The 27,061-nt window shown below is 41.8% G+C and overlaps 1 protein-coding gene across 2 annotated transcripts in view; it reads left to right on the top strand.

The window, feature by feature from the left end:
• cables1 (Cdk5 and Abl enzyme substrate 1) overlaps window positions 1–27,061 on the top strand; it is a 60,056-nt gene extending 32,995 nt beyond the window's left edge. For both annotated transcript variants that reach the window (XM_088348218.1, XM_088348227.1), the window contains 6 exons: window positions 3,373–3,481; window positions 8,388–8,544; window positions 9,993–10,096; window positions 14,547–14,653; window positions 14,720–14,927; window positions 21,325–27,061. In XM_088348218.1, the coding sequence (XP_088204344.1) occupies window positions 3,373–3,481; window positions 8,388–8,544; window positions 9,993–10,096; window positions 14,547–14,653; window positions 14,720–14,927; window positions 21,325–21,465 (826 nt within the window). In that variant the 3' untranslated portion in view covers window positions 21,466–27,061. The remainder of the gene's footprint in view (window positions 1–3,372; window positions 3,482–8,387; window positions 8,545–9,992; window positions 10,097–14,546; window positions 14,654–14,719; window positions 14,928–21,324) is intronic.

The raw sequence follows: 27,061 nt of genomic DNA on the forward strand, positions 1-27,061 counted from the left end.
TAAAATGATGCACAAAATGACTTAAAGGAAGGGGGGAATAGAACAAAAAAAGAAAAAAATACCAAAATGAAAAAGTAGTGAAAAGCTAACAAAAAAAGAAACAAAAGGAAGAGAAAAAAGAAGGAAAAATTTAGAAAAAAGCCAGAAAAAAAGAAAAGAAAGAAATGTAGGAAAAAAGTAAATAGAGAACAAAAAAAAAAATCTCATTGTGTTCATTTTTTCCGAGCTGTTACTTTTTTCTAAAGGAATTTAAAAAAAGTAGAAAAAAAAACACAGAAAAAAGAAGAAAAAGTTTGTGTTGCTTCAAATCATTTCCAATGATATCAAGAGAATCTTGTTGCCAACATTGTACTTCAACTCAAAAACGTGATTAAATACAGTTCTGTATCTTGCAACCGACTCAATAAGCCCCTCAAAATGTTAATATTATGCGACAAAAGATATCAGGAAATAAAAAGAAATTGATATTTTGTGTAAGAATTGTAAGAACAAACAACGTAGGCCGTACAACCTTTGCAACAGTACATGAGTCAATTCATTCAAAAGAGAAAAATCATTTTGCATTGGCGGAAACTGTAACTTGATGTCAAGTTTTGGACATGTTTGATAATGAATTATCTTGCCACATTAGGGATTATGGTGGCTCACTGTTGTTTCAAGCGTTGCTCACCCACTTTGTGTGAACACTCAGACCCCTGGAAAATAAGAGGAAACATTGGTCCCAACAGAGATTTATGGGTCCCCAAAATTGAGTGTTATCGAGGTTGAAATTGTAAATCGGCCACAAATATATCATATAAATCTATATATATATATATATATATATATATATATATATTCATTCAGTTTTAATTATCAAATTATGAATTCATTTTCTGCATCAAATTATTGTTGGTAATATACCGATTAAAGGGATAACCACTTTATACTTCCTTTTTTTTCTTCACTTCTTTATACAACATAATCATTCCTAATATAATGCATCAAAGCAAGTGAGCCGTTTGAGAGCCGGCTCATTTTAATGAGTTGAGCCAAAAAAGCCGGTTCTCTAAAAAAAAGACGGACTTCCTTTCACTACACAACTCGAACTCGTTAGACTCGATTGATTTGCCGTTTCGTGATAGTTGGTGTATATTGGATGCTACCCATCATTGAAAAAGTTGTGTTTTTCCGTAAAGATTTTCTCGTTCACGTCTTAAAATGCATCATAAACGTACTTTGTACGGCAAAAACGGACAGGTTGACAGGTATGAATTTCTCGCAATATGTTTCGACGTATTACTGACACTGAAGAAATTACCATACTTAACCTTCGCTCGACGACAAGCCCCACAACATTGACGTACCGTAAATTCCGGACTATAGAGCGCACCTGATTATAAGCCGCACCCACCACATTTTAAGAGGAAAACCGATTTTGTGCTTACAAAAGCCGCACCTGTTTATAAGCCGCATGCGCCCACATTAAAACATGTAACCCAATCACAAAATTAACCCAAACCCGATTTTGAGTCCCACGATTGTAACTGAATATAAAGTACAGAGTCCAATAACCACAGCCGGCCAAATGAACGGAAAATGATACCGGTACTTAATGTACCGGTCCCGTTGAAAATAATCCAAGGAAAAAAAATGTATATTTCCAAAGGTAAGGGTGGGAAAAATATATATCCACTATTGTCCGCCACGTCCACAAACACGTCTTACCTTTACTCCACTTCCCGTCAGCCCCCGTTGTATTCGCCCCTTCTTTTTGATTCGTCCGTGGAAAACATATTATAAAAAGTTTCTGAAATAAATACATTACAAAAATATACAGTTATACATATTATACATGGTTACACATATTTACAAAGAAAGACGATACACCGAGAGAGTTTTCAAAGCTTGAATTATAATATTAGAACTTTCATCCCAACCGTGCCTGTGAAGGGTTTCTTTCCCCCTCTCACCGGTTCTCTTTTTGTTTTGTTTGTCACTCTCTCTCTCTCTTTCTATCTCTTTCTCTCTTTCTTTCTCTCTCTATCTCTCACTCGCTTTTTCTCCTCTCTGTGTCTTTTTACCTTATTTTCCTCTCTTCCCTTTTCCCTTTTCTCTCTCTTTTCTCTTTCTTTCTTTCCCCTTCTTTCTTTCTCTTTTATCTCTTTCTCTCCTCTCTTTCTATTTCTCTTTGGATTTCTTTCTTTCTCTTTCTTTCTTTCCCCCTCTCACCGGTTCTCTTTTTGTTTTGTTTCTCACGCTCTCTTTCTTTCTATCTCTCACTCGCTTTTTCTCCTTCTCTCTTTGTGTCTTTTTACCTTCTTTTGCTCTCTTGCCTTTTCCCTTTCTTTTCTCTTTCTTTCTTTCCCCTTCTTTCTTTCTCTTTTATCTCTTTCTCTCCTCTTTCTATTGGATTTCTTTCTTTTTCTTTCTTTCTTCCCCCTCTCACCGGTTCTCTTTTTATGTTTTGTTTCTCACGCTCTCTCTCTTTCTATCGCTTTCTCTTTCTTTCTCTATCTCTCACTCGCTTTTTCTCCTCTCTGTGTCTTTTTACCTTCTTTTGCTCTCTTCCTTTTTCCCTTTTTTCTTTCTTTCTCTTTTATCTCTTTCCCTCCTCTCTTTCTATTTATCTTTAGATTTCTTCCTTTTTCTTTCTTTCCCCCTCTCCCCGGTTATGTTTTTATGTTTTGTTTCTCACACTCTCTATCTCTTTCTCTCTTTCTATCTCTCACTCGCTTTTTCTCCTCTGTCTCTCTCTCTCTCTCTGTCTTTTTACCTTCTTTTGCTCTCTCCCTTTTTCCTTTTCTCTCTCTTTCTTTCCCCCTCTCACCGGTTCTCTTTTTATGTTTTGTTTCTCTCTCTCTCTCTCTTATTTATACATATATATATATATATATATATATATATATATATATATACATAATATATATTTACTTCTGTGTCTGCGTTTTCATGGTAGTCGAGATGATTCAAAGACTTCCTCCAGTGTAGGAAATCTCAAACCCGGCTTACAACTTCATGAATTATCAACGACTTTATCTAATCGTTACACACTTCATGTCAAATTTGGAAGTAAACCACAATCCTGGCAAGTACAAAATGGAGTTAGCCCTCTGAAAATTGTGCCTGGTAGCTAAAGAGCAAGGCCTTCTTTACTTCCTTTCTCCCTCCCGGCCTCTTTTTTTTTTTTTTTTTTTTCCTTCCTTCCTTCTTTCCACTGACCTCCTGCAGCCGTATGACATTTCAGCCAATGGCCACAACGTTCTCCGTTTCCTCCCGAAGGGACACTTAAGCTAGGCGCAAAGAGAGAGCCGCAAAGAAAGCATCGCCGTCTGCCAGTAAGGGAAAAAGGAAAAAGATAGGGGCCATAAAAGGTTTTGTGTTCATCCTCAGGGATGTGAAGATGGAAGCGGCGGGACGCCAACGACACCCGTCGGGAGGCGTCAGCGCAAAGGAGATGGTCATCGGACTCGAGGGCGTCGAGCTAGGGGCTGACGGGAAGGTAGGCCCGATCGAATTCATTTTACCCTGAAAATAAAATATATACAGTGGAACTTGACTTGACTTAACCTCGGTTCTCGACCATAATCAGTTCCAGAACCCTGTTCGAAAACCGATTTGTTCGATCACCGAAATCGTTTTTCCCATTAAAAATAATGTAAATCGTTTTAATCCGTTCCAACACCCTGAATGTTTACCATGAACGTGAACATGAAGCTAACCCAGGCTAATCGTACGTTCGCGTTATCGTAATCTTCCGTACGAAAGATTACGCTAACGTGAACGTGTAAAAATTAAAAAAAATCAGGTCGTTTACAAGTCATTTAGCACCCGGGTCTCTACAACAAGTGCCTAGCGCTCAATTGGAAAGGGGGCTCCGTTCCAACACCCTGAAAGTTGGGCTCCATTCCTACACCCTGAATGTTTACCTGAATGTTCAATGTAATCATAAAGCTAACCCAGGCTAATTGTATGTCCGCGTTATCGTAAAAATGTGTAAAAATAAAAAAATCAGGTCGTTTACAAGTCATTTAGCACCACAAGTGGCTAGCGCTTCATTGGAAAGGGGGCTCCGTTCCAACACCCTGAATGTTGGGCTCAGTTCCAACACCCTGAATGTTTACCTGAATGTTCAACGTAATCTTAAAGCTAACCCAGGCTAATCGTACGTTTGCGTTAGCGTAATCTTCCGTACGAAAGATTACGCTAACGTGTAAAAATAAAAAAAAGGATAAAAAAAGAATTATGAATAGGATTTCTTACCTTTGTGGTGGTCAGCAGAAGGCGCAGGCAAGATCAGACACTCGCACACCTCTTTCATATTTGGCTATTATGTCTTTCTTAAAGGCAATAGTTGTACGAACAACTTATCTTTTTTTACCTGTCCTGCTTGCACTGACCTCCTTCGGGGGCATAGTTAGGGGCTAAAACACTCCGTTCACCGATATTAAAAGCGAAAGCAAAAAGAGGCAAGTGCGCACGTGATAACAGTTGGTCACGAGGGGCGGGGGCGATCTACACCATCTACACCCGTACGCCGCTCAGCATCGCACCCTAGCGTACGCACTCACGCATTACCGGCGTTCGAACTCGGATTTTTTGACCGAACAGCGAAGCAAGAATTTCTCGAAATTTTTGGTCGAACTCCGATTTGTTCGAACTGAGAAGCGTTCGAAAACCGAGGTTCCACTGTATTGGAATTTCTCGTTTAGCGCGGGTAATGGGGACCGGAACCCCCTGTGATCTGCAAAAATCTGCAAAGTAGCTACCCATCTCCCCAGTGTTCATTTTACCTGAAGCTCTTTGACAAATTGGCTTCCTGTCAGTATTTAAACGCCGTCCTAATAGGACTTTTGTCGGTCCGTCTGCGAATCTCCATTTTTCTTGTGTTTTTGCTCTTGTTTTTCTCCCGCCACGATCTGTTTGATTTCGACTTTTTCCCACTTCCGCGGCTGAACAACCTTCTCCCGCGACCTACGATCTCCGGATCAAGTGTGCGCTCGTATCTTTTTTCCCCAATAAACTTTGAGTAACGTTACGCGTGTGGGTCCTGACAGTTTTTCTGGACATTGCAACAGAGCAGGAAATAATTCAGCAGGATGAAAAGGGGATGCGTATTTGTGATGTCGCCAAAATATAAGTCCGTAATACATCTACGATTCGCCACGATTGCTAAACAGAAGCTAGCGCTAAAATGTACGGCTCCTTACAAAGGCCTACCGGTCGTTTCGAAGAAAAAGTCGCCTGCGAACGATGAGATGAAGAGGTTGTTACTTCTGTGGATTAAGGGATAATAAATTACCGGCGACACGGTGACCAAGACAATAATTTGCGCAAAGGCAATTGCCATTTTTACAGACCTCATTATTATTTCGTTTATTCATTGATTTTTTTACATTGCGTGCCTCTCGTTTTAAGTTTTTTGTATGGTATTGTAATTTTAACATGTATTTGTTTCATGTTCTGATGTTTTTTTATGATTTATTTAAAAAAAAAATACTTTTGCATTTCTTGGAACGGATTAGCAAATTTACATTGAAAAGGCGCCTCTACTTACAAACTTTTCAGTCTACAAATCTACTCCCGGACCGAATTGGCCCCTGCTCACAATGACAATAAAGGCATATTCTATTCTATTCTATTCTATTCTATATGGGATTAGGGATAATGGATCACAGCCACATGAGGCCATTTCATTTTGGGCGAAAATACAGTAAGCAGTATTCATTTTACCTCTGAAAAGTGATGGGTCCCAGGGACTCACATGCTCAAAAATCTATGGGTCCCAACAGAGATCTAGGGGTCCCCAAAATTTAGTGTGCTCCATGCCCTTACAAACTGGCGTATTTTCCCTTACAAAATACATTTTTTTTTCCAGACATATTTATGTAGTTCAACATGTTATATTGTACATGTGTTTCCTTATATCATATATATTGTTAATGAACATTTTGTTGTGAGACACTGAGTTGCTCGACATGAATGAGGTTTATTATAAAAAAAGTTCAAAAATGAAGTCGCTTGGACGTTCACTGTAGAAGGAAAAAATACATGCAAATAGAATTAAGTAGAATAATACATTTTCTTATTCAAATTATTAATTCATTTTCTGCATTAAATTATTCTTGGTAATATACTGATTAAAGGGATAGCCACAAACCTGTCTTTTTTCATTTTCTCCTTTTATATTTCCTTTTTTTCTTAACTTCTTTATACAACATAATCATTCGTAATATAATGCATCAAAGCAAGAGAGCCGTTTAAGAGCCGGCTCTCTTGAATGAGTTGAGCCGAAAAAGCCGGTTCTCTAAAAAGAAACTGACTTTCACTACACAACTCGAACAAAACAACAATGGCGGATCTGCCTGACGAAAAGTTTGGAGTGCGGTAAATCTTTGTTAAAAAATGATAATGACAATTTCGTGTCAAAAAAGTTGCGTCCCGGGGACGCACGTTGATTTGAGACGATGCGTCCCCAGCAAAAATAATGCGTCTAGGACGCGGGGACGCGGGCAAACGAGAACACTGCTCCCATTTTTTAACATGAGCTCTATTGCAAAAGTCAACCGGGGATAATGGATCATTGGCGCATGTTGATTTGAGGTCAAAAGAACAGAAAAAAAGCCCATGCTCTCAGCAAAACTTGATCGGGGATAATGTGTCGCGGCCGCACAGATGCTGTTCATTTTAGGTCAAATGAACTGGAAAAAAAAGGCACGGCACAAATTTGCTCTCTCGGCCCTTGCTCTTAGCAATAGTAAATTGGCGATAATGTATCGCAACCGCACATGTGCTGTTCATTTTAGATGGAAAGAACAGTAAAAGCGAGCCGGCACAAATGACCCACACTTGGTCTTTCTGTCCCTGCTCTTAGAAATAGTCGACACGGGATAATGGATTGTGACCATAACAGTGCAGTTGATTTTTGGAGGACCACAGTGGCACGCCGAAAAAAAAAGCGCTCTGCCGGCCCCTGCTTTCAGCAATAGTCAACCAGGGATAAGGGATCGCGGCCACAACTGTGCATTACATTTTAGCAGGACCAGAATGGGACATCTCCCCACTAAAGTGCCTTCTGCCAGTCCTCACTCGCAATATGGAATCGGGGATAATGGATCGCGGCTGCTTTAGTGCAGTTCATTTTAGGCAAAGTACAGTACCGGCAAAAAAAGGGCTACCAGGCCCAACAAAAGAGAATGTTGTCGGTCCCTGCTTGCATTAATATATGATTGGGGATACTGAATCACATCCGCACAATGCAGATCACCTTTCGGTGGAGAGAACTGCAAACTAAAGCCACCGAATTTTCTTTTTTTTTTTTGTGCCCACTCTTGACTGGGGACAATGGATTGCGGCCAAAACAGTACAATTCCTTTCCAATTGGCCACTATAGCACATTTCAGCATCCCGAAACCAAAATAATGTGCCTTACTCTCAGCAGTATTAGACCGGGGATCATGGATCGCAGCCACATCCTTGGATTTCATTTTAGGTAGGCCAGCATGGCATGCATCCAAGCAAAATCCCTTCTGACAGTCCCAGCTAGGAGCAATATGGAATTGAGGATAATGGATTACAGCAGAGTTCAGTTTGTTCTAGGCAGAAATACACTAACCGTTAAAAACAAGGCCTCAATGGCAGTCTTCAGGCCTGACAAAATCACACTCTGTCGGTCCCCGCTCGCAGTAATGTACAATCGGGGATAATAGATAGTTGCTGCGGGAGTGCAGCTCATTTTTGGGTGAACAAAACGGCAAAAAGGAGCTGCCAGACTCGACAAAACTGCACACTACCGTCCTTTGTTCATAGCAATATGTGATCGGGATATTAGATTCCAGAATATGTTTAACCCGAGACCGGCTGGTAACATTTGTTAGCTTGGAAAGTGATTGGCCCCACCGGGCTGTAAATGCCCAAGACACACCACAGGAAATGGTGCCCCTACAACCCTAGGGGTTAACGGATCCACCCACTTACAAGTGAGGTATTACAGTATACATGGGGGGCCGAGATTACCCGCGAAAACTGAAAATCCGCGAAGTAGCAGCGCCCCTTCAAAAATGCTTAAAAAAATGTATACAAGAGAATATACTTACGTTGCGTCGCCGAGTTCCTACATGATAAACTGAGCGCCACATAAGAAGGGGGTGAGGTGGGAGGAGTTGAAGGAGGGGGGGATGAGCGAAGCGGTAACTCACCATGACTAAGCATTGTGTCAGGGCCTCCCCCTCCCCTTCACAATAAGAGTGTCCACACGGTGTCCTCAGTTGACATAAGCTCGCGCTCAATGGCGTTAAGTCAATAAATGCTTTTATTGAGAAGGTAAGGTATATTTTTTAGACCCGCAAAGCTCTGAACCCCCAAAAGTGGAACTGCGAACTGTATCTATTTTTTGTGTGTGTATGCAGACGGTGTCGTACACGCAGTTCCTGTACCCCACCAACGTGCTGGGGGGGCGCCGTAACACCATCGATTCCACGTCGTCTTTTTCGCAGTCGCGCAACGCCAGCCACCGGAATCTCAGCCTGGCACGTGCCAACAGCAACCAAAGCAGCCTGGACACCGGTTGGTAAACGCAAGTGCCTACAAACAAAAATAATTACCGTATTTTCTGCACTATAAGGTGCACCTAAGAAAGTGCGCCTTATAACTCAAAGTATGGTGGATACCATTGGAAGTGCATACAGTATTTATACCTTACTACCAGTGTTCCCTCTAAGCTGCGCGCGTGCGCAATTGCGCACTACCCAGAGCTTTTCTGCGCACAAGAAAATCTAGCTAGCTAGTAAAATGAGGGCTCGAAATTACTTATTATGAAGCGATTTAAGTAAAAGTTACAGTGCATGAAGAAAATAATACACGGGTTCCCCTGATCTTGTGTCCTAAATGCAGTATTTTGAAGTCGAGTCGAAGTAGAACGAAGTTGAGTAAAGTTAGTAGAGTTTGTCAAGAACCGGCTTCTTTGGCTCAGCTCACTAAAAGGAACCGGCTCTTTCGGGTCCTAAACGGCTCTTCGGGTTGTTTTTGCTTCTTTCATCCCAACGTGACCAAATATTATGTAAGATTATGCACAAAATGACTTAAAAGAAGGAGGGAATAGAACAAAAAAGAAAAAAATACCAAAATGAAAAAGTAGTGAAAAGCCGAGAAAAAAAGAAACAAAAGGAAGAGAAAAAAGAAGGAAAAATGTAGAAAAAAGCCAGAAAAAAAGAAAATAAATAAATAAAGGAAAAAAGTAAATTGAGTACAAAAAGAAAAAAGTAACGAGAAAAAAGTAAACACAATGAGATTTTTTTTAAAGGAATTTTAAAACAAGTAGAAAAAAAACCTACGGAAAAAAGAAGAAAAAGTTTGTGTCGCATTCAAATAATTTCCAATTATATCAAGTGAATCTTGTTGCCAACATTGTACTTCCACTCAAAAATGTGATTAAGTACAGTTCTGTATCTTACAACCGACTAAATAAGCCCCCAAAAATGTTAATATTATGCGACAAAATATATCAGGAAAAAAAAAAGAAATGGATATCTTGTGAAAGATTGAACAAACGAGGTTTGTGGGCCGTACAACCTTTGCAATAGTACATGAGTCAATTCATTCAAAAGCGAAAAATTATTTTGCATTGCCGGAAACTCAGCAAAATGTAATGTGATGTCAAATTTTGGACATGTTTGATAATGAATTATCTTGCCACAGTTGGGATCATGGTTGCTCACTGTTGTTTCAAGTGTTGCTCACTGACTTTGTGTGAACGCTCAGACCCGTAAGGAAAATTACAGGGAACATTGGTTGGCACTCATAGATTTGTTTGGGACCCATCACTTTTCACAGGTCAAATGAACACTGTACCTTATTTGTTGGCACCTTAGCATGCCACGCTAATAGAGTGGCTAACCACAAAGCTAATGCTACTGATGAAGGAAAAACAAAATCATTTCTGAACCTAAAATTCGAAAACATAGTCATTATGTGGTGCAGAAATACGGTTCACCTTTATTCTTCTGTGTCATCAGGCAACGACCTGAGCGAATTTCGCGAGTACGACCCCAATCTCCTGGACGACCCCCAGTGGCCTTGCGGCAAACACAAGCGAGTGCTCATCTTCCCGTCCTACATGGTGAGTCAGTGAACGCCACACGACCGACATACGGGTACAGCCAGGCCGGTGAGCGTTTATTTTTAGGGCTCGGTTGATTTTCCCACACCAAAAGCAGCCAAGCAGGATGCTTTAATCCAGGGGTGTCAAACTCATTTGAACTCGGGGGGCCACACGATAGAACAAACATTCCGTCGGGGGCCGGACTAGTAGATGAAAGAGAAGGAAAAAGAGGGATAAAGAAATAAGAGAAAGAGGGGGGAAAAGAAAGGAGAGAGCGTGAGAAACAAAAGAGATAAAAAAAAGAAGTCGTGAGAGAGGGGAAAAAAAAGGGAGAGGAAGAAAGAAATCCAAAGAGAAACGAAAGCGCGGAGGGTAGGAAGAGAGAGAGAGAGAGAGAGAGAGAGAGAGAGAGAGAGAGGGAAAGACACAAAAGATCGAGAGAGAGAGAGGAGAGAAAGACACAAAAGAGAGAGAGAGAGAGAGGAGAGAAAGACACAAAAGAGAGAGAGAGAGGAGAGAAATACACAAAAGAGAGAGTGAGAGAGAGGGGAGAGAGAGAAAGACACAAAAGAGAGAGAGGGAGAGAGACACAAAAGAGAGAGAGAGAGGGGAGAGAGACACAAGAGAGAGAGAGAGAGGAGAGAAAGACTCTTTTGAGTCTTTCTCTCCTCAGAGAGACAGAGAGAGGAGAGAAAGACACAAAAGAGAGAGAGAGAGAGAGAGAGAGGGGAGAGAAAGACACAAAAGAGAGAGAGAAAGAGAGAGAAAGACACAAAAGAGAGGGAGAGAGACACAAAAGAGAGAGAGGGAGAGAAAGGGGAGAGAAAGACACAAAAGAGAGAGAGACAGAGAAAGACACAAAAGAGAGAGAGAGAGAGAGAGAGAGAGAGACAGAGAAAGGAATAAGAGAAGCGAAAGAGAGGAACAAAACAAAAATAAATCGTGAGAGGGGGCAAGAAAGAGAGAGAAAGAAGGAAATCCAAAGAGAAATAGAAAGAGGGGAGAGAAAGAGACAAAAGTGAAATAAAAAGAGGGGAGAGAAAGAGACAAAAGTGAAATAGAAAGAGGGGAGAGAAAGAGACAAAAGTGAAATAGAAAGAGGGTAGAGAAAGAGAGAGAAAGGAATAAGAGAAGCGAGAGAGAGAGAGAGATAGGAATAAGAGAAGCGAGAGAGAGACAGAGAGAGGAACAAAACAAAAAGAAATCCAAAGAGAAATAGAAAGAGGGGAGAGAAAGAGACAAAAGAGAAAGAGAGAAGGGGAAAGAAAGAGAGAGAGATACATACAAGTACAGTGTCTTTGTGAGAGGCACCTGGCTTTGGCAACATCAAGTTGACATATTTCAACCTGCAGCTTGTTTTTCTCTTGCGCTTCTCTGAGTGTTGTCTCGCGGGCCGGATTCAATCCCTTAGTGGGCCTGATTTGGCCCGCGGGCCGCCTGTTTGACACCTGCGCTGTAATCTGTCCACGTCCACGCTGGTAAAGAAATCGCGTTTGTCTCAAACGGACGTTACCGCGTGGCCAGAACGGATGCGACGCGTCTTTTTGGATCCGCCCATCTCTGTCTGTCCCTCACCCCCTCATACACCCCCCCCCTTCGGAGGAAAACAAAGCCTATACAACAAGGACAGTACAAACATCTTCTTTGTTCCTTTATCTCTTTGTTTTCCTTATATCCTCACTGTAAAATGTGAACCTGGAGTGCCACGTCCAATTTCGTTGTCACAATACATCCCATGTTGTAACAATGACAATAAAGGTATATTCGATTCTATTTTTGACCGCTCTGTCGAGGCCGGGTCATGTGTTTTTGGGAGGGGGGTGTTTGGCCACGCCCCCCCGCCCCGCCCCCCACGTAGCTTCCTCCGATTGCAAAAAGGGCAGCGTTGCACAAGAATGTCCATTGTGGAGAACATGCATTCTTCGCATTGCTGCACTCACAACATAAAATCTGCTGGGGGGTTTTGGTGGGGGGGTGTCAGATTTGTTTTCTGCAAGAAATTTTCTTGCTATTAATAATAACTTTAGTAGAATTATCACTTTGCACCTTTATAAATTCCTATTTTAATGCCAACTTTTCATTTTTCACCGTATAATTCTCTCATACCATAGATCATTTCCATTACAGTGGAACCTCGGTTCTGGACCATAATCCGTTCCAGAACCCTGTTCGAAAACCGATTTGTTTGATCACCGAAATCATTTTTCCCATTAAAAATAATGTAAATCCTTTTAATCCGTTCCAACACCCTGAATGTTTACCTTGAATGTTTAACGTAAAGCTAACCCGGGCTAATCGTACGTACGCGTTATCGTCATCTTCCGTACGAAAGATCACGCTAACATGAACGTGTAAAAAAAAAAGGATAAAGAGAAGGATTATGAATAAGATTTCTTACCTTTGTGGTGGTCAGCAGAAGGCGCAGGTGGACGGTGGGGAGAGGAAAATCATCAAAAGTTTTTCAACATCTTTCAAAACTTATATTTATAGCACTCACTCCCTTAGCCACATCACTCGATTTCACAGCCTCCTTATTCTTTAGTATCGTACTGATCGTAGATTTAGCCATGCTGTATTCCCTAGCAAGATCGGACACTCGCACACCTTCTTCATATTTTGCTATTATTTCTTTCTTAAATGCAATAGTTGTACACACTACTCTTCTTTTGTCACCTGTAGCAACTTTGCTGCTTGCACTGACTTTTTTTCGGAGGCATAATAAGGGGCTAAAACACCCATTTGCCGCTCAGCATCGCACCCTAGCGTACGCACTCACGCATTACCGGCGTTCGAACTCCGATTTTTTTGACCGAACAGCGAAGCAAGAATTTCTCAAAATTTTTGGTCGGACTCTGATTTGTTCGAACTGAGAGGCGTTCCAAAACCGAGGTTCCACTGTACAATAATAATATTGAAAAAAATGTGTATCTCTCATCTCATTAGCTGCACCGCTTATCCTCAGTAGGGTCGCGGGGGTGCTGGAGCCCATCCCAGCAATCATCGGGCAGTGGGCAGGGGACACCCTGAACTGGTTGCCAGCCAATCACAGGGCACACGGGAACAGACAACTCGCTCGCTCATTCACACCTAGGGACAATTTTGTACCGATTCACCTGAAATGCATGTCTTTGGAATGTGGGAGGAAACCGGAGTGCCCGGAGGAAACCCACGCAAGCACGGGGAACACATACAAACTCCGCACAGGAAGTCCGGTAGCTGGATTTGAACCCACACAGGAGGTTCCCAAGACCTTAGAACTGTGCCTGCATATGCGCTAACCACTGCGCCGCCGTGCTGCCCTATGGTAGAAATATTAGTCATAAAAGTTGTGATAATAATTTGTATATTTTTTATAACAATGATTTGTAGGATTATAATTTAAGAGAAAAATAAGAAAAATGCTTAAAAATGACATTGATGGTGGCTGCAATTCTAATGATCAATTTGTCATGTGAGGCGTAAATGCCCCCTATTGTCACATCCAATAGGACAGGTTTATCAGGCCTGTGATGGGAATTCCTGCTTTTTTTCAAGAAGTGGCTCTTTTGGCTCGGCTCCCAAGTGACTCCTCTGATTTTTTTTCTTTTTAAATATTTTTTGTGATATTTTAGTCATGAGTATTTTCATGTTTTGCCGGGAATACCTGCAAAACATATAAAATATACATTAAAATAAGTCAAACAAAAAGCTAAAGATCAGCAGTCTCTAAGATTGAAAGCACTCTGCTATCAATATCATTAAAATGAGTTCAAAGTTAGCTAATTTTTCTTCTTTTTTTTTAAACGCAGAGTACTTTCTTTATTTGTCTTCCGGATTGAACTCTACTATTACCCAACACCTATAGGGCCTTTTCCTTTGGCTCAGGAGGTAGAGCGCTCCTCTTGGGATCAAGAAATCGCAGTTCGAATCCCGGCTCCTCTGTGTTACATGTCGAAGTGTCCTTGGGTAAGACACTGAACCGCTAATACCCCCAATATGCAGGTTAGCGCCTTACATGGCCGCGCGGCCGCTGTTGGGAAATGTGAAGCACACTGTAAAGCGCTTTGGGAAGTCTTGACTTGAAAAGCGCGATATAAATTCAGATCATTTCATTTCATAAACAAGTGTGACGTAATAAGGCTGTGCGTGCATTGTTAAAGCAGAGTTTAAAGCAGCCCATTGGCCCAAAAAGATGGTAGATCATAGATGGGAGCAGCGCAAAATAGCACAAAGTATGCGCTAGCGGCAAGATAGTGACTTGATTTTAGTCAAAGCCAACAAAAAAACGTTCTTTTGATCGGCACTGGATTCTCTCCTTTGAATGTAGTGGAAACATTGAAAAATGGGCCTGGAAAGTACTTAAAAAGTACTTGAATTTGGCCATGAAAAAGATGTACAAACCCTTGATATTTTTGATCATGTAAGTTTATTTTACTATCAGTAAGAAAAAAGTAGTTCTGCTGCTAACTTGCTTATTCATGTCTGTCAGACGACAGTCATCGAGTACGTGAAACCTTCGGACCTAAAGAAGGACATGAACGAGACCTTCAAGGAGAAGTTCCCCCACATCCGCCTTACGTTAAGCAAGATCAGAAGGTAAGAAGGCACGTCACGGCTCCTTGTGGCACGCCTCTTCCGAATTGACCTCGCCCCTTCTCTCAGCTTGAAGCGCGAGATGAAAAAGCTCGCCCAGGACGAGTGCGGCTACGAGGAACCGACGGTGGCCATGGCCTTCGTCTACTTCGAGAAGTTGGTGCTGCAAGGAAAGCTCAACAAGCAGAACCGGAAACTCTGCACGGGGGCTTGCGTCCTGCTAGCCGCCAAAATCGGCGGAGACCTTAAGAAGCACGAAGTCAAGCACCTTATCGATGTGAGTCTCGTCATACAGGGGACCGTTTGTAGTTTTTTTGAAATATGGTTCAAAATTTACGAGCCAAGGCACCAGTTTTAATGTGCCTGGTGGTAAGTGTTATAAGTTGACTCAGTTAATTCTGAATATATTTTTCCTTTACTACAAAAGTTTAGTGACATCATACCGAGCCTCCTTTAGATAGATAGATACTTTATTCATCCCCGGGAAATTCACACTTCCAGCAGTCTACCCCGTTGTTTATTAACAGATGAACATGATGCCCTAGGGGTGCTTGTAGCCGAGTAGATGACGTCACGCTAGTCGAAAAGTTCGACATCCCTGCGGCAGATGGAAATCTTTTCTTTGTGTCCAGGGACACACCACCTCGTGTTAGCAAGTCCACCTCCTCCGATCCCCCCAGGCTTTTGTGTCTCTGTATAGCGGCGCTGAAGCCGGGTAGCTCCGGGTGGCTACACGTTAGCGTCCAGGTTGCTAAACGTGAGCCACGTTTCCGCAAAACACAGCAATGGCGCTCCCTGTGCGCTTCGATGTTTTCCACCAGCACTCATTGGTCTTATTTGGTAGAGTGTTCGCATTTACCATGATTACGGACGGTACCGAAGACTTCTAACGCCGCTAGCCGCTTAGCTAGCTCCGGCTCTTCTTCCACGATAGGCCCCTTCATCATGCCGGCACGAGAATTCTTCAGGGCAAGGAGTTGATTCCGTGAATAAACACATTTTTGTGCGCTAAAACCCATGTCCATAGGATAGAAGTAATCCATAGTGTAGTTGTCAAAACGGGAAGAAAAACACCGAAGATAGAAGCAGACAATAAAACAAAAAATCACAAAAAATGAGAGATAACAGGGGAGCTGCTGGAAAGGCAGCCGCTCGATTAGTTTTATTTTATGTGAAGCTCGTTATGATCAAATAATATTTGCCTCTAATTTTGCCAATGATCGGTCTTAGAAAGTCATGAAATAATCTCCAGCCAACCCAGAAATTTATATTTGATTCCTCAAAATATGATTTTGTCAATAATCAAACTATTTTAATATTCAAATAATCTGTAGGTTATTTGATCTACCGTAAATTCCGGACTATAGAGCGCACCTGATTATAAGCCGCACCCACCACATTTTAAGAGGAAAACCGATTTTGTAAATACACAAGCCGCACCTGTATATAAGCCGCATGCGCCCACATTTAAACACAAACACAAAATGAACCCAAACCCGACTTCAAGTCCCGCGATTGAAACTAAATGTTTTTTTTCAAGGTTTGAACAAATTTATTGACACTAAAAACAGAAAACAATCATGACAATCTCAACAGCAATTAAGCACATTCACAATATTATATTCCAATATTACGTTTTTAACAGCAAACACAAAGTGAGGTTTGAACAAACCTTCTCGAAAATCAAACATATTCACAATTTCATTATATAACATCTTTGTTAGTGTCAATAGATCCGTCCAGGCCAAAGTCGATTGTCCTCGGTCTGAACAAATCCACCGACACCAACAGCAGCAAAACACAGCCATCAAGCATATTCACATTTTTTTTATATTTGACAATATGACGTGACGATATGACGTTTTAACATTTTTTCCTGACATTTCCAACATCAACTAAACAATTTCAGAGTTATTTTCTTTTAACAGTAGTTAACCAGCGTGTAAAAGGCAATACTATTGTGCAAGGGCATAGCTCTGCCATCCCACCCTCCCAAGCAGCATTCTTCCAGTCCTCTGTGTGGGTCCTTTCCCTTCTGCGTGGGTCCTCTCCCTTCTGGGTTCCACAACCCAGGCCGTTGCTGCCGGGACTCCCACAGTGTAGCTCCGGCTCCCCCCTCCGGGTGGGTACAGACGAGTCTTCTTTATGGCTGCGTCCTAGGCCCGCCGCTCGCAGATTGTATGGTATCTGCAGCCATTCGGAGCACAGCCACGGGGGGGATCTGCCTGCACCTCCATACGAGCAGGTTTCTGGAGGTCCAGATGGCGTCCTTGATGGCGGCGAGAGTGAGCCAGTCCCTGGCAAAGTCGTTCCGATCCCTCCTCGACCGACTCACCCCGTAAAGCACGTACTGTGCATCAGGGACCTCTCCTGCTGGCAAGTCCGGGAACTTTCCTAGTTGTTCGGCCATTGTCCACAAGACCTTGGCAGCGCTGCACTCACAAAAAAGGTGCCTCACCGACTCCTGGGCGCCACAGCCAGGTCGAGGGCACGTCGAAGTCGCTGACATTCCTCGGTGGTGCATTACAGCTCTGACTGGGAGAACTTCATGAGCCACCATCCATGACAAGTCTCGTAGTCTGTTTGGGAGGGCAGGATGATTGACGTTGCAATGTCCTTCATTAAAGTCCACAGTCCAAAAATCACAGCCGGCAAAATGAACGGAAAATGATACCGGTACTTAAGGTTTGATGCAGACCTGCAGAGTCCGGGTCCCATGAAAGTAATCCAAGGAAAAAAGTGTATATTTCCAAAGGTAAGGGTGGGGAAAATATATATCAGATGAACACATTTACTCACGCAACTCCTTTTTCTTCAACCAACTTTTTACCCCCTCTTCTTTCCTTGTCTGTCCCTCACCTTTAGCGGTCCCCACTTAAACTCGGCACCCCGCGTTTGTTCCGCCCCTCATTTTTCGTACATCCGCGCAAAACATATCAGAACAAATACAAATAAATACATTACAAAAATATACAGTTGCAAATACATATTATACATGGGTTACACATATTTACAAAGAAAGACGGTACACCGAGAGAGTTTTCAAAGCTTTAATAATAATAATAATATAACTTTGACAGGGCAGTTAATGGTAGCAACACTCGAGCGCTGTTAGAAAAATTACATAAATTGGCCGCATCACTGAATAAGCCGCAGGGTTGAAAGTTAGGGAAAAAAGTAGCGGCTTATAATCCGGAATTTACGGTATTTAATGACCTTTGAATTACTGAAAATAATTTGAATTTAATCCTTGCATTCTACGACATAAAATTACTTAAAAATACTATAGTAGAAGATATACATACAGATGCTACCCTACTTACGACCATTCAATTTACGTAAAACGGTAGATACCCAAAACAAATTTGGGATGTCGAAAAAAATCCGGACACCTTTTCCTGAGTACAGTACCCCAAAGAAGAAATCCGCTTCCTCTTCCTAGTTCCTGTTTAAACATTCTATATTGTATCTCCAGCGCGCTAAGAACTTTGACATTTTTATTGTTTAATATCTCGTGCATCCATTCAATATGGTTGGTGTAAAGTGCTAAGAAGAGGCGAGCCGTTTCTTTTGAAATGAAAGTGGAATAAGAAAGCTTGATGCGGTTGAGAAAATGGTTGGATCGCTTTTTTTCGGCCACTTTTTACCACAGAGGAGGAAGTTGCCTGACTGTTGAAGCTCATCTCCCAAAAGTAAGTTAAGTTTATGAAATGTTTATCTTTTAGTACAAGACAATACAGGTTACTTATACAAACCTTAAACATACTTATATGAACCTGAAACATACAAAAAATAGCACTGAAGCAACTTACGAACAGATTCAACTTACGAACGTTCGTAAGATGGGCAAAAGAAATCTGCTTCTTCTTCCTAGTTCGTATAAACATACTGTACTCTATCTCCAGCGCGCTAAGAACTTTGACATTTTGATTGTTCAATATCTCGTGCATCCATTCAATATGGTTGTTTTAGATAGATAGATAGATAGATAGATAGATAGATAGATACTTTGTTCATCCCCGAAGGGAAATTCACATTTCCAGCAGCATCCCTGAGCTGAGAACAATCGAGAACAAAACAATCGAAAATAACACGGGAGCTGCTGGAGTGGCTGCCGGGAGCTGCTGGAGTGGCTGCCATTCGTTTTAAAGTGTAAACAAGATGCGAGCCGTTTCTTTTGAAATGAAAGTGAAATAAGAAAGCGTGATGCGGTTGAGAAAATAGTTGGGAACGCTTTTTTTCACCTCTTGTAGCGCATCTTCCAAAAGTAAGTAAAACTCAACTTTATGAAATGTTTATTCATTAGTACAAAACAATGCAGGTTACTTAAACAAAGCCTTAAACATACTTTTACAAACTTTAAAGATACAAAGTATTGCACTGAAGCAACTTACCAACAAATTCAACTTACGATCGTTCGTAAGTAGGGCAGCGTCTGAAATACATCCAGTTATGAAATATGTAAAAAAAAAAAAATTACCAGGTATTTTACACCGACATAGTGTTCCAATTCAAATATTCTTTTGTTTTGTTTCCCTTTGGAACATTAAAGGGTTGTCTTATTTAGAACATAAAACCCCGAATGGGATAAATTACATCCTTGGTGTTAAAAACAATGGTCCCAGAAATGATCATTTTCACACATACATAATGTAAAGTTATTCAACTTAAAGTAATTTAGAACATACTTAAGGTCAGTGTTCCCTCTAAGCTGCGCGCGTGCGCAATTGCGCACTGCTCGCACATTCTGTAGCCATTCTCTAGCCATCGCACAAAAATGAGGGCTCAAAATTACTAATTAAGAAGCGACTTAAGTCAAAGTTACAGTGCATGAAAGTAAAAATACACGGGTTCCCCTGACGTTGTGTCCTAAATGCGGTATTTTGAAGTCGAGTCGAAGTAGAACGAAGTTGAGTAAAGTTAGTAGAGTCTGTCGAGAACCGGCTTCTTCGGCTCGGCTCGCTAAAAGGAACCGGGCTCTTTTGGGTCCTAAACGGCTCTTTAGGTTGTTTTTGCTTCTTTCATCCCAACATGACCAAATATTATGTAAAACTATGCACAAAATGACTTAAAGGAATGGGGGAATGGAACAAAAAAGAAAAAAATACCAAAATGAAAAAGTAATGAAAAGCTGAGAAAAAAAGAAACAAAAGGATGAGAAAAAAAGAAGGAAACATTTAGAAAAAAAGCCAGAAAAAAGAAAAAGAAATGTAGGAAAAAAGTAAATAGAGAACAAAAAGAAAAAAAGTAACGGCTCAGAAAAAATAAACACAATTAGATTTTTTTTAAATAAAAAAAAAGTAGAAAAAAAACACAAAAAAAAAGAAGAAAAAGTTTGTGTTGCCTTCAAATCATTTCCAATGATATCAAGTGAATCTTGTTGCCAACATTGTATTTCCACTAGAAAATGTGATTAAGTACAGTTCTGTATCTTACAACCGACGAAATAAGCCCCCAAAAATGTTAATATTATGGGACAAAATATATCAGGAAATAAAAAGAAATGGATATCTTGTGAAAGAATTGTAAGAACAAACGATGTATGTAGGCCGTACAACCTTTGCAATAGTGAGTCAATTCATTCAAAAGAGAAAAATCATTTTGCATTGGCGGAAACTCAGCAAAATGTAATGAAGTCAAGTTTTGGACATGTTTGATAATGAATTATCTTGCCACACTTGGGATTATAGTGGCTCACTGTTGTTTCAAGCGCTGCTCACCGACTTTGTGTGAACGCTCAGACCCGTAAGGAAAATTACAGGGAACATTGCATTACAGGGAATAAAGTTAAATTTAACTTACTTTTGGGAGATGAGCTTCAACAGTTAGGCAACTTCCTCCTCCGTGATTACAGGGAACTCTTTTTTTTAATTCCTCTAAAAAAAATCTCATCGTGTTTATATTTTCCTAGCTGCTACTTTTTTCCTTTGTTTCTTTTTTCATTCTTCTTTTTTTCTCTTGCTTTTGTTTCTTTTTTCCTCAGCTTTTCACTATTTTTCCATTTTGCTGTTTTTTTCTTTTTTGTTCAATTCCCCCTTCCTTTAAGTCATTTTGTGCATCATTTTACATAATATTTGGTCATGTTGGGATTAAAGAAGCAAAAAAAACCTGAAGTGTCGTTTAGGACCCGAAAGAGCCGGTTCCTTTTAGTGAGCGGAGCCAAAGAAGCCGGTTCTTGAAAAACTCTACTGACTTTACTCAACTTCGTTCTACTTCGACCTTGACTTAAAAATACCGCATTTAGGACACAACGTCGGGGGAACCCGTGTATTTTTACCTTCGTGCACTGTAACTTTGACTTAATTATTTTCTTAATTAGCAATTTTGAGCCCTGATTTTTGTGAACTGGCTACATTTTCTTGTGCGCTGAGAATGTGCGGTTAGTGCGCGATTGCGCACGTGCGCAGCTTAAAGGGAACATTGCTGGCAACCAGTTCAGGGTGTCCACTGCCCGAAGATAGCTGGGATGGGCTCCAGCACCCCCGCGACCCTACTGAGGATAAGCGGTGCAGAAAATGGATGGATGGAAGGAGTTCATTCATTATAGTGTAGGAAGTACTTAATGTCGGCCTTTTTTAACAGTGACACTTCAACTCCTTCAGCCTAAAAGCGTCCCAAAATGGGACAAAATATTCCCTAGGTCTTGAAATAATCTTCTGCCACCGAATTTGCAGAAACTGGAAGAGCGCTTCCGCGTGAATCGCCGCGAGCTGATCGCCTTCGAGTTCCCCGTGCTCGTGGCGCTGGAATTCAACCTGCACCTCCCCGAGCACGAAGTCATGCCGCACTACCGCCGCCTCCTGCAGACATCATAGCGACAACCCACGTAACCCCCTCACCCCGATATTCATCGGGTACTGCTCTGCTGCAAGACTTTTTCCCATTTTGTACATTTCCGACGCTCTGGAATGGATTTTTGTTGTTTTTTAAATCTTCAATCTGCTTTTGTGGCTCACGGATCGTCTTAATAAGTGCACTTTTTCAGGAAAACAAACAGTTTTACACTCTGGGACTAATTTGCTTGGGGAGTTTTTGTAGTATTTGCATGAGGAAACAACTGCTTTTTCCCCGCGCTCATTTCAATGCAGGAGGTAGGTTGCGGGTTTGATTCCCGGCTCCTCCGTGTCATATGTCAAAGTGTCCTTGGGCAAGACACTGAATCCCTAATGCCCCCGATAAGCAGGCAGTTGCCTTGCATGGCCGACACTGCTATCGGTGTGTGAGTGTGTGTGAATGAGTAAAGCGCTCTGGGAGATCTTCGTGATTTGAAAAGTGCTATATAAATCCAGACCATTTACATTTACAATGAAGAAAATGAGTATTTGAACACCCTGCTATTTTGCTATATCTCCCACTTAGAAATCATGGAGGGGTCTGAAATTTTCATCATAGGTGCATGTCCGTTGCGAGAGAGATAAACTAAAAAGAAAAATTCCAGAAATCACGATGCATGATTTTTCAACAATTTATTTGTGTGATAAAGCTGTAAATAAGTGTTGAACACCTCTTCTTCTTTCTTTAGTGCGCCAGCGAAGGTCGGGGGGTCCCGTCCCTGTGCGTTGAGCCGACCAGATGAACCAGGTTTTTCCAATGCTGGCGGTCTGCATCCTCTACAGCAACTCCGTGTTGTTGGAGGTCGCCCGCAACGACGTCGAGCCATCGAGTGCAGGGTTTTCCCTCGTGGTCGTCTCCAGCCTGCGGCCTTTGGGTCAAACTGGAGAATGGCTCGTGTCGGATGGTCTGGTGGTAGACGAAAGACATGGCCATACCAGCGGGTGCGGCGTTGTGCGACCAAGGAAGATGCTCGGGGCTGGCACGTGCGGGCTCTGAGCTCTTCATTGGAGACTCGCTGGGGCCACCTGATGTTCTTGATGGTTCTGAGAGCCCTGCTATCAAAACCGTCGATTCTTGTGGCCAGGGTGTCGTTCAGGGGCCATGTTTCTGAGCCATGAAGAAGGATAGAGAGTACGGCGAGGTTGTAAATGCAGAGCTTCGTCTTGCGTGCGATGGTCTGATGCCGGCAGAGTGGTTTCCAGAGAGACTGCAGAGCAGATGCTGCCAGGGCTCTTCGGCGGAGAATCTCTGGTTTTAGGTCCCCATTGTCTGTCACCATGGACCCCAGATACACAAAGCTCTTGACAGGCTCTACGATGTCGCTACCAATTTGGATAGGAGGTGGATCTGGTCCATCACCGACATGCATGAACTTGGTTTTCGTCCAGCTCACTTGGAGGCCAAGCCACGCTGCCTCTTCGCTGTAAATGCCCAGAGCGTCTCTCAGCTGGCTGTAGGAAGTGCTGAGCATGATGGTGTCGTCAGCATACTCCAGGTCAGTCAGGTGGTAGTTGCCGAGAGACACTCCGGGGATGCGCTCACTAACCCTGAACATCAGAGGGTCGATGATGCAATTAAAAAGGTCGGGAGCAGCCACGCAGCCTTGACGAACGCCGCTGGAGATGGTAAACCAGTCGGAGTCAATACCGTTGATACGGACACAGCTCTCTGCGTTGCTGTAGAGCAGCTTGAACAGAGCTATGATCTTGGGTGGTGCTCCGAGAGCTTGGAGGATGTTCCACAGTGAAGAGTGGCAGACGGTGTCAAAGGCGGCCTTTAGATCAATGAATCCGATATACAGATGGCGATCTTTACGGAATTCACGGGTCTTCTCTATCGGCAAACGGACGGCAGAGATGTGGTCCGTTGTGGAGCGGTTGGGCATAAAGCCAGCCTGCTGGGGCCGGCGGCAGCTTTTGATTGCTGGAAGGGCACGGCTGAGCAAGATCCTGGTGAAGACCTTACCCGGGATGGAGAACACCTGAGAAATGAATGTCAATATTTGGTACGGTCGCCTTTGTTTGCTATTGCAGAGGGCAAACGTTTCTTGTAGTTTTTCACCAGGTTTGCACACTCTGCAGGAAGGATCTTGGCCTACTCCTTCATACAGATCTTCTCTAGATCCAATTCTGGACTGTCACTGAGAAACACGGAGTTTGAGCTCCCTCCAAAGATTTTCAATTGGGTTCAGGTCTGGAGACTGGCTGGGCCATGATAGAGCCTTGATATGCTTCTTACGGAGCCACTCTTTGGGTTTCCTGGCTGTGTGTTTCGGGTCGTTGTCATGTTGGAAGACCCAGCCACGACCATCTCCAATGCTCTGACTGAAGGTAGGAGGTTGTTCCCCCAAATCTCACAATCCATGGCCCCAGTCATCCTATCCTGAATGTATTGCACTTGTCCTGTCCCAGAGCATGATGCTACCACCCCCATGGTTTACAGCAGGGATGGTGTTCCTTGGATTGTATTCTTTATTCTTATTTCTCTAAACACGCTTAGTGGCATTAGGACCAAAAAGATCTATTTTGGTCTCATCTGACCACAAGACCTCCCATCACTTCTCTGTATCATCCAAATGGTCATATGCAAACTTAAGACAGGCCTTGACATGTGTTGGTTTTAGCAGGGGAAATTTTCGTGCCATGCATGATTTCAAATCATGACGTCTTACTGTATTACCTACGGTAACCTTGGAAACGGCGGTCCCAGCTCTTTTCAGGCTATTGACCAACTCCTGTCGTGTAGTTCTGGGTTGATTCCTCACCTTTCTTAGAATCATTGAAACTCCACGAGGTGATATCTTGCATGGGGCTCCACTGCGATTGAGATTTACCGTCGCGTTTAGCTTCTTCCATTTTCTAATGTTTGCTCCAACAGTGGACCTTTTTTCACCAAGCTGCTTGTCAATTGCTCCATAGCCCTTTCCAGCCTTGTGAAGGTGTACAATTTTGTCTCTGGTGTCTTTGGTATTCGCCACGTTAGAAGTTCAAGTCTCACAGATTGTATGGGGTGGACAGGTATCTTTACGCAGCTAACGACCTCAAACAGGTTCATCTGAGTCAGGATGATACGTGGAGTTTAAGTTGACTTCTAATGGGCGGACTAATAGGTCTTTCGGGGTCAGAATTCTAGATGATACAAATACTTTTTTGCAGCTGTATCACACAAACAAATTGTTAAATCCAGAAATCACAATGCATGATGTTTTTTCTTTTTAGTTTATCTCTCGCACAGTGGAAAAACACCTACGATGAAAATTTCCGACCCCTCCATGATTTCTAAGTGGGAGATATAGCAAAACAGCAGGGTGTTCAAATAGTTATTTTCTTCAATGTATTTACCATCACGCGAAACAGTGTGTAATCTTGATGTGCTCTATGTTAGAGTGAATTTGTTAGCGCCTTAAGGTGCTCTATGGGTTGGAGTTAGGCGGATATTTCCAGGAAAAGAGATGAATTTGGATTGTTTAGAATGTTTTCATGCCCAATTTTATGTTAATTAGCCAAGCAACTGTTTTCTGTTTTACTGCTTTTTTTTTTTAAGGGATCAAAAAAAGTTTCGCATGATTGCTAAATGTCAGGGTACGCAATATGAACCTCACGTATTGTAATTACGACATATTGTGGAGTAAAAGACTGGAGCTATTGGGTTTTCCTATACACTGAAAACTTGCGTATTGTGGGATCATGTACTCAAAAGAAGAAAAATTTACGGGTAATAGAAACCTTTATTTTAATTCTACATTCTAATGCAGTAAACCCCGGGATACAACAATCTGCTTCGGGAGGATCGTAAAGTGAAACTGCTGTATGGTGGGGGATAGAAATGAATGGTGATTAGTCCCGAGCACCCCAGATAAAAAAACACAAATGGTTTATAGTACTATTCGTACATTAAATACATACATATGATTAAATAACATGATACAGAAAATAATTAAATTGTATCTATCTTTATTCTTGGTGTTTCGATTGGTTTTGGCCATGCAACTTAGCAAGGGTAGCGATTTATGTGCTTTTTATGCGTTTCTTGATAATCACAAGTTTTGTTTCAACGGGTATCATGGTTTTGCTTCTTCCTTTAGCATCATTGTAGGTTTTGGGACTCATAGCTATTAAACACAGTGCCAAACTATATCGTATCACCCGCTTGCAAAGTCTGTGCAGATTGCATTCGATTCTGAATTGAATGGGAAGAAATAGAGGGGCATTGTGGGAGGGAATTCATTCCGCCGAGGGCATATCAGCATTTCCATGAAGCAAGACCAGAGCAGAATACCATTTTACATGACATCGACCAATTGAGATTTTAGGAGACGTAACTCGATATCTGCACAAACTTCTCAAATTTAGAATTTTGTTTGATTTTCGGAATGCTAAATAATTTGTTGTTGATGTTGTAGAGTGGGGAAAAATACTGTAGAGAGGGGCCAAAACACATCTCTTTCCACACCGTAATGTGAAATTATATTTAAGCGGGGACACTATCCCAGGGGTCGAGAAACTATGGCTCGCGAGTCAGATATGGCCCTTTTCATAAGTACATATGGCTCGGAGATAAAATTTTAGCTATGCAAATGTCTTTTATAGTGTTCCAATTCTGATAAGGGCATAGTCGTGATTGGTGTGTGCATAGCTGACTAACGATGATTGGTGCTGTAAAGTAAACAAGCCCTTTTTTGGCTATATATCGCCAAGCAATCCTTTACAAGAAGGCCCAATAATCAATTTATGTTCACTGTTGAAAAACCTTAGGATGAAAACCCACAGAAAACACTGCAAACACCAAAAACACCAGCCAATCAGACAATATCAATTTGTTGGGTTGAGTGGTAGGTCTGGGTGGAGCTATGCACACAGCGCACCAAAGGTAAATACGGCTTTACCTTTGTTTGCAGTATTCTGTGACATTTTTACCAAAGGACTCTGCTAGCACCTTGTTTTGAAACCATTATTTACAAAAAAAAAAAGCCTCAACGATCTTTAACTGCGGGAGGGAGACAAGTTTAAAGTTGTATATTTGTTGATATGGGACACAGGCTCTGGCATTGGTGCTAAAGTAGAAGCTTTTTTTCCACAGAGTGTGTTTGGCATTTTGCTGAATACTGTCTTAAAATATATGGTATGGTTCTCTCCCTAAACAGAAAAAATTATTAACATATATATTTTGCTATTACGGCTCTTTGGGTCAAAAAGGTTCCCGATCCCTGGTCTACTGAATAGCTCATTTACAAATGTACTGACTGCCAACGCGGTCAAACATTCCTGATTAGACGCTAACTCATTTGATTTCTTACGCTGCTAAAATTGGATACAACTTCAACAAATTTGCAGCTTAAATACCACAACATGCCCGACAATGACTGAATTTTCGCCCATAATTGCTGCTTCAAACCAAAATGTCCGCTTTTGATTTTTTTTTTCATATTACAATCAAGATCGCATTGTAAACTAAATCCCATGTGAATTTATGTCCTCGTTTTTATGATTTTAATCGTTTCCTTTCTTCTAATGAATCAGTTTTGTGGAGTCTGTCTTTGGTGCTCTTGGCCATAATAAATATTTTCTTGAAATGGAA

The sequence above is a fragment of the Urocampus carinirostris genome, chromosome 1, assembly GCF_059441175.1.
Source record: "Urocampus carinirostris isolate Australia breed hairy pipefish chromosome 1, RoL_Ucar_1.0, whole genome shotgun sequence".
In the NCBI taxonomy this organism is placed as follows: domain Eukaryota; kingdom Metazoa; phylum Chordata; class Actinopteri; order Syngnathiformes; family Syngnathidae; genus Urocampus; species Urocampus carinirostris.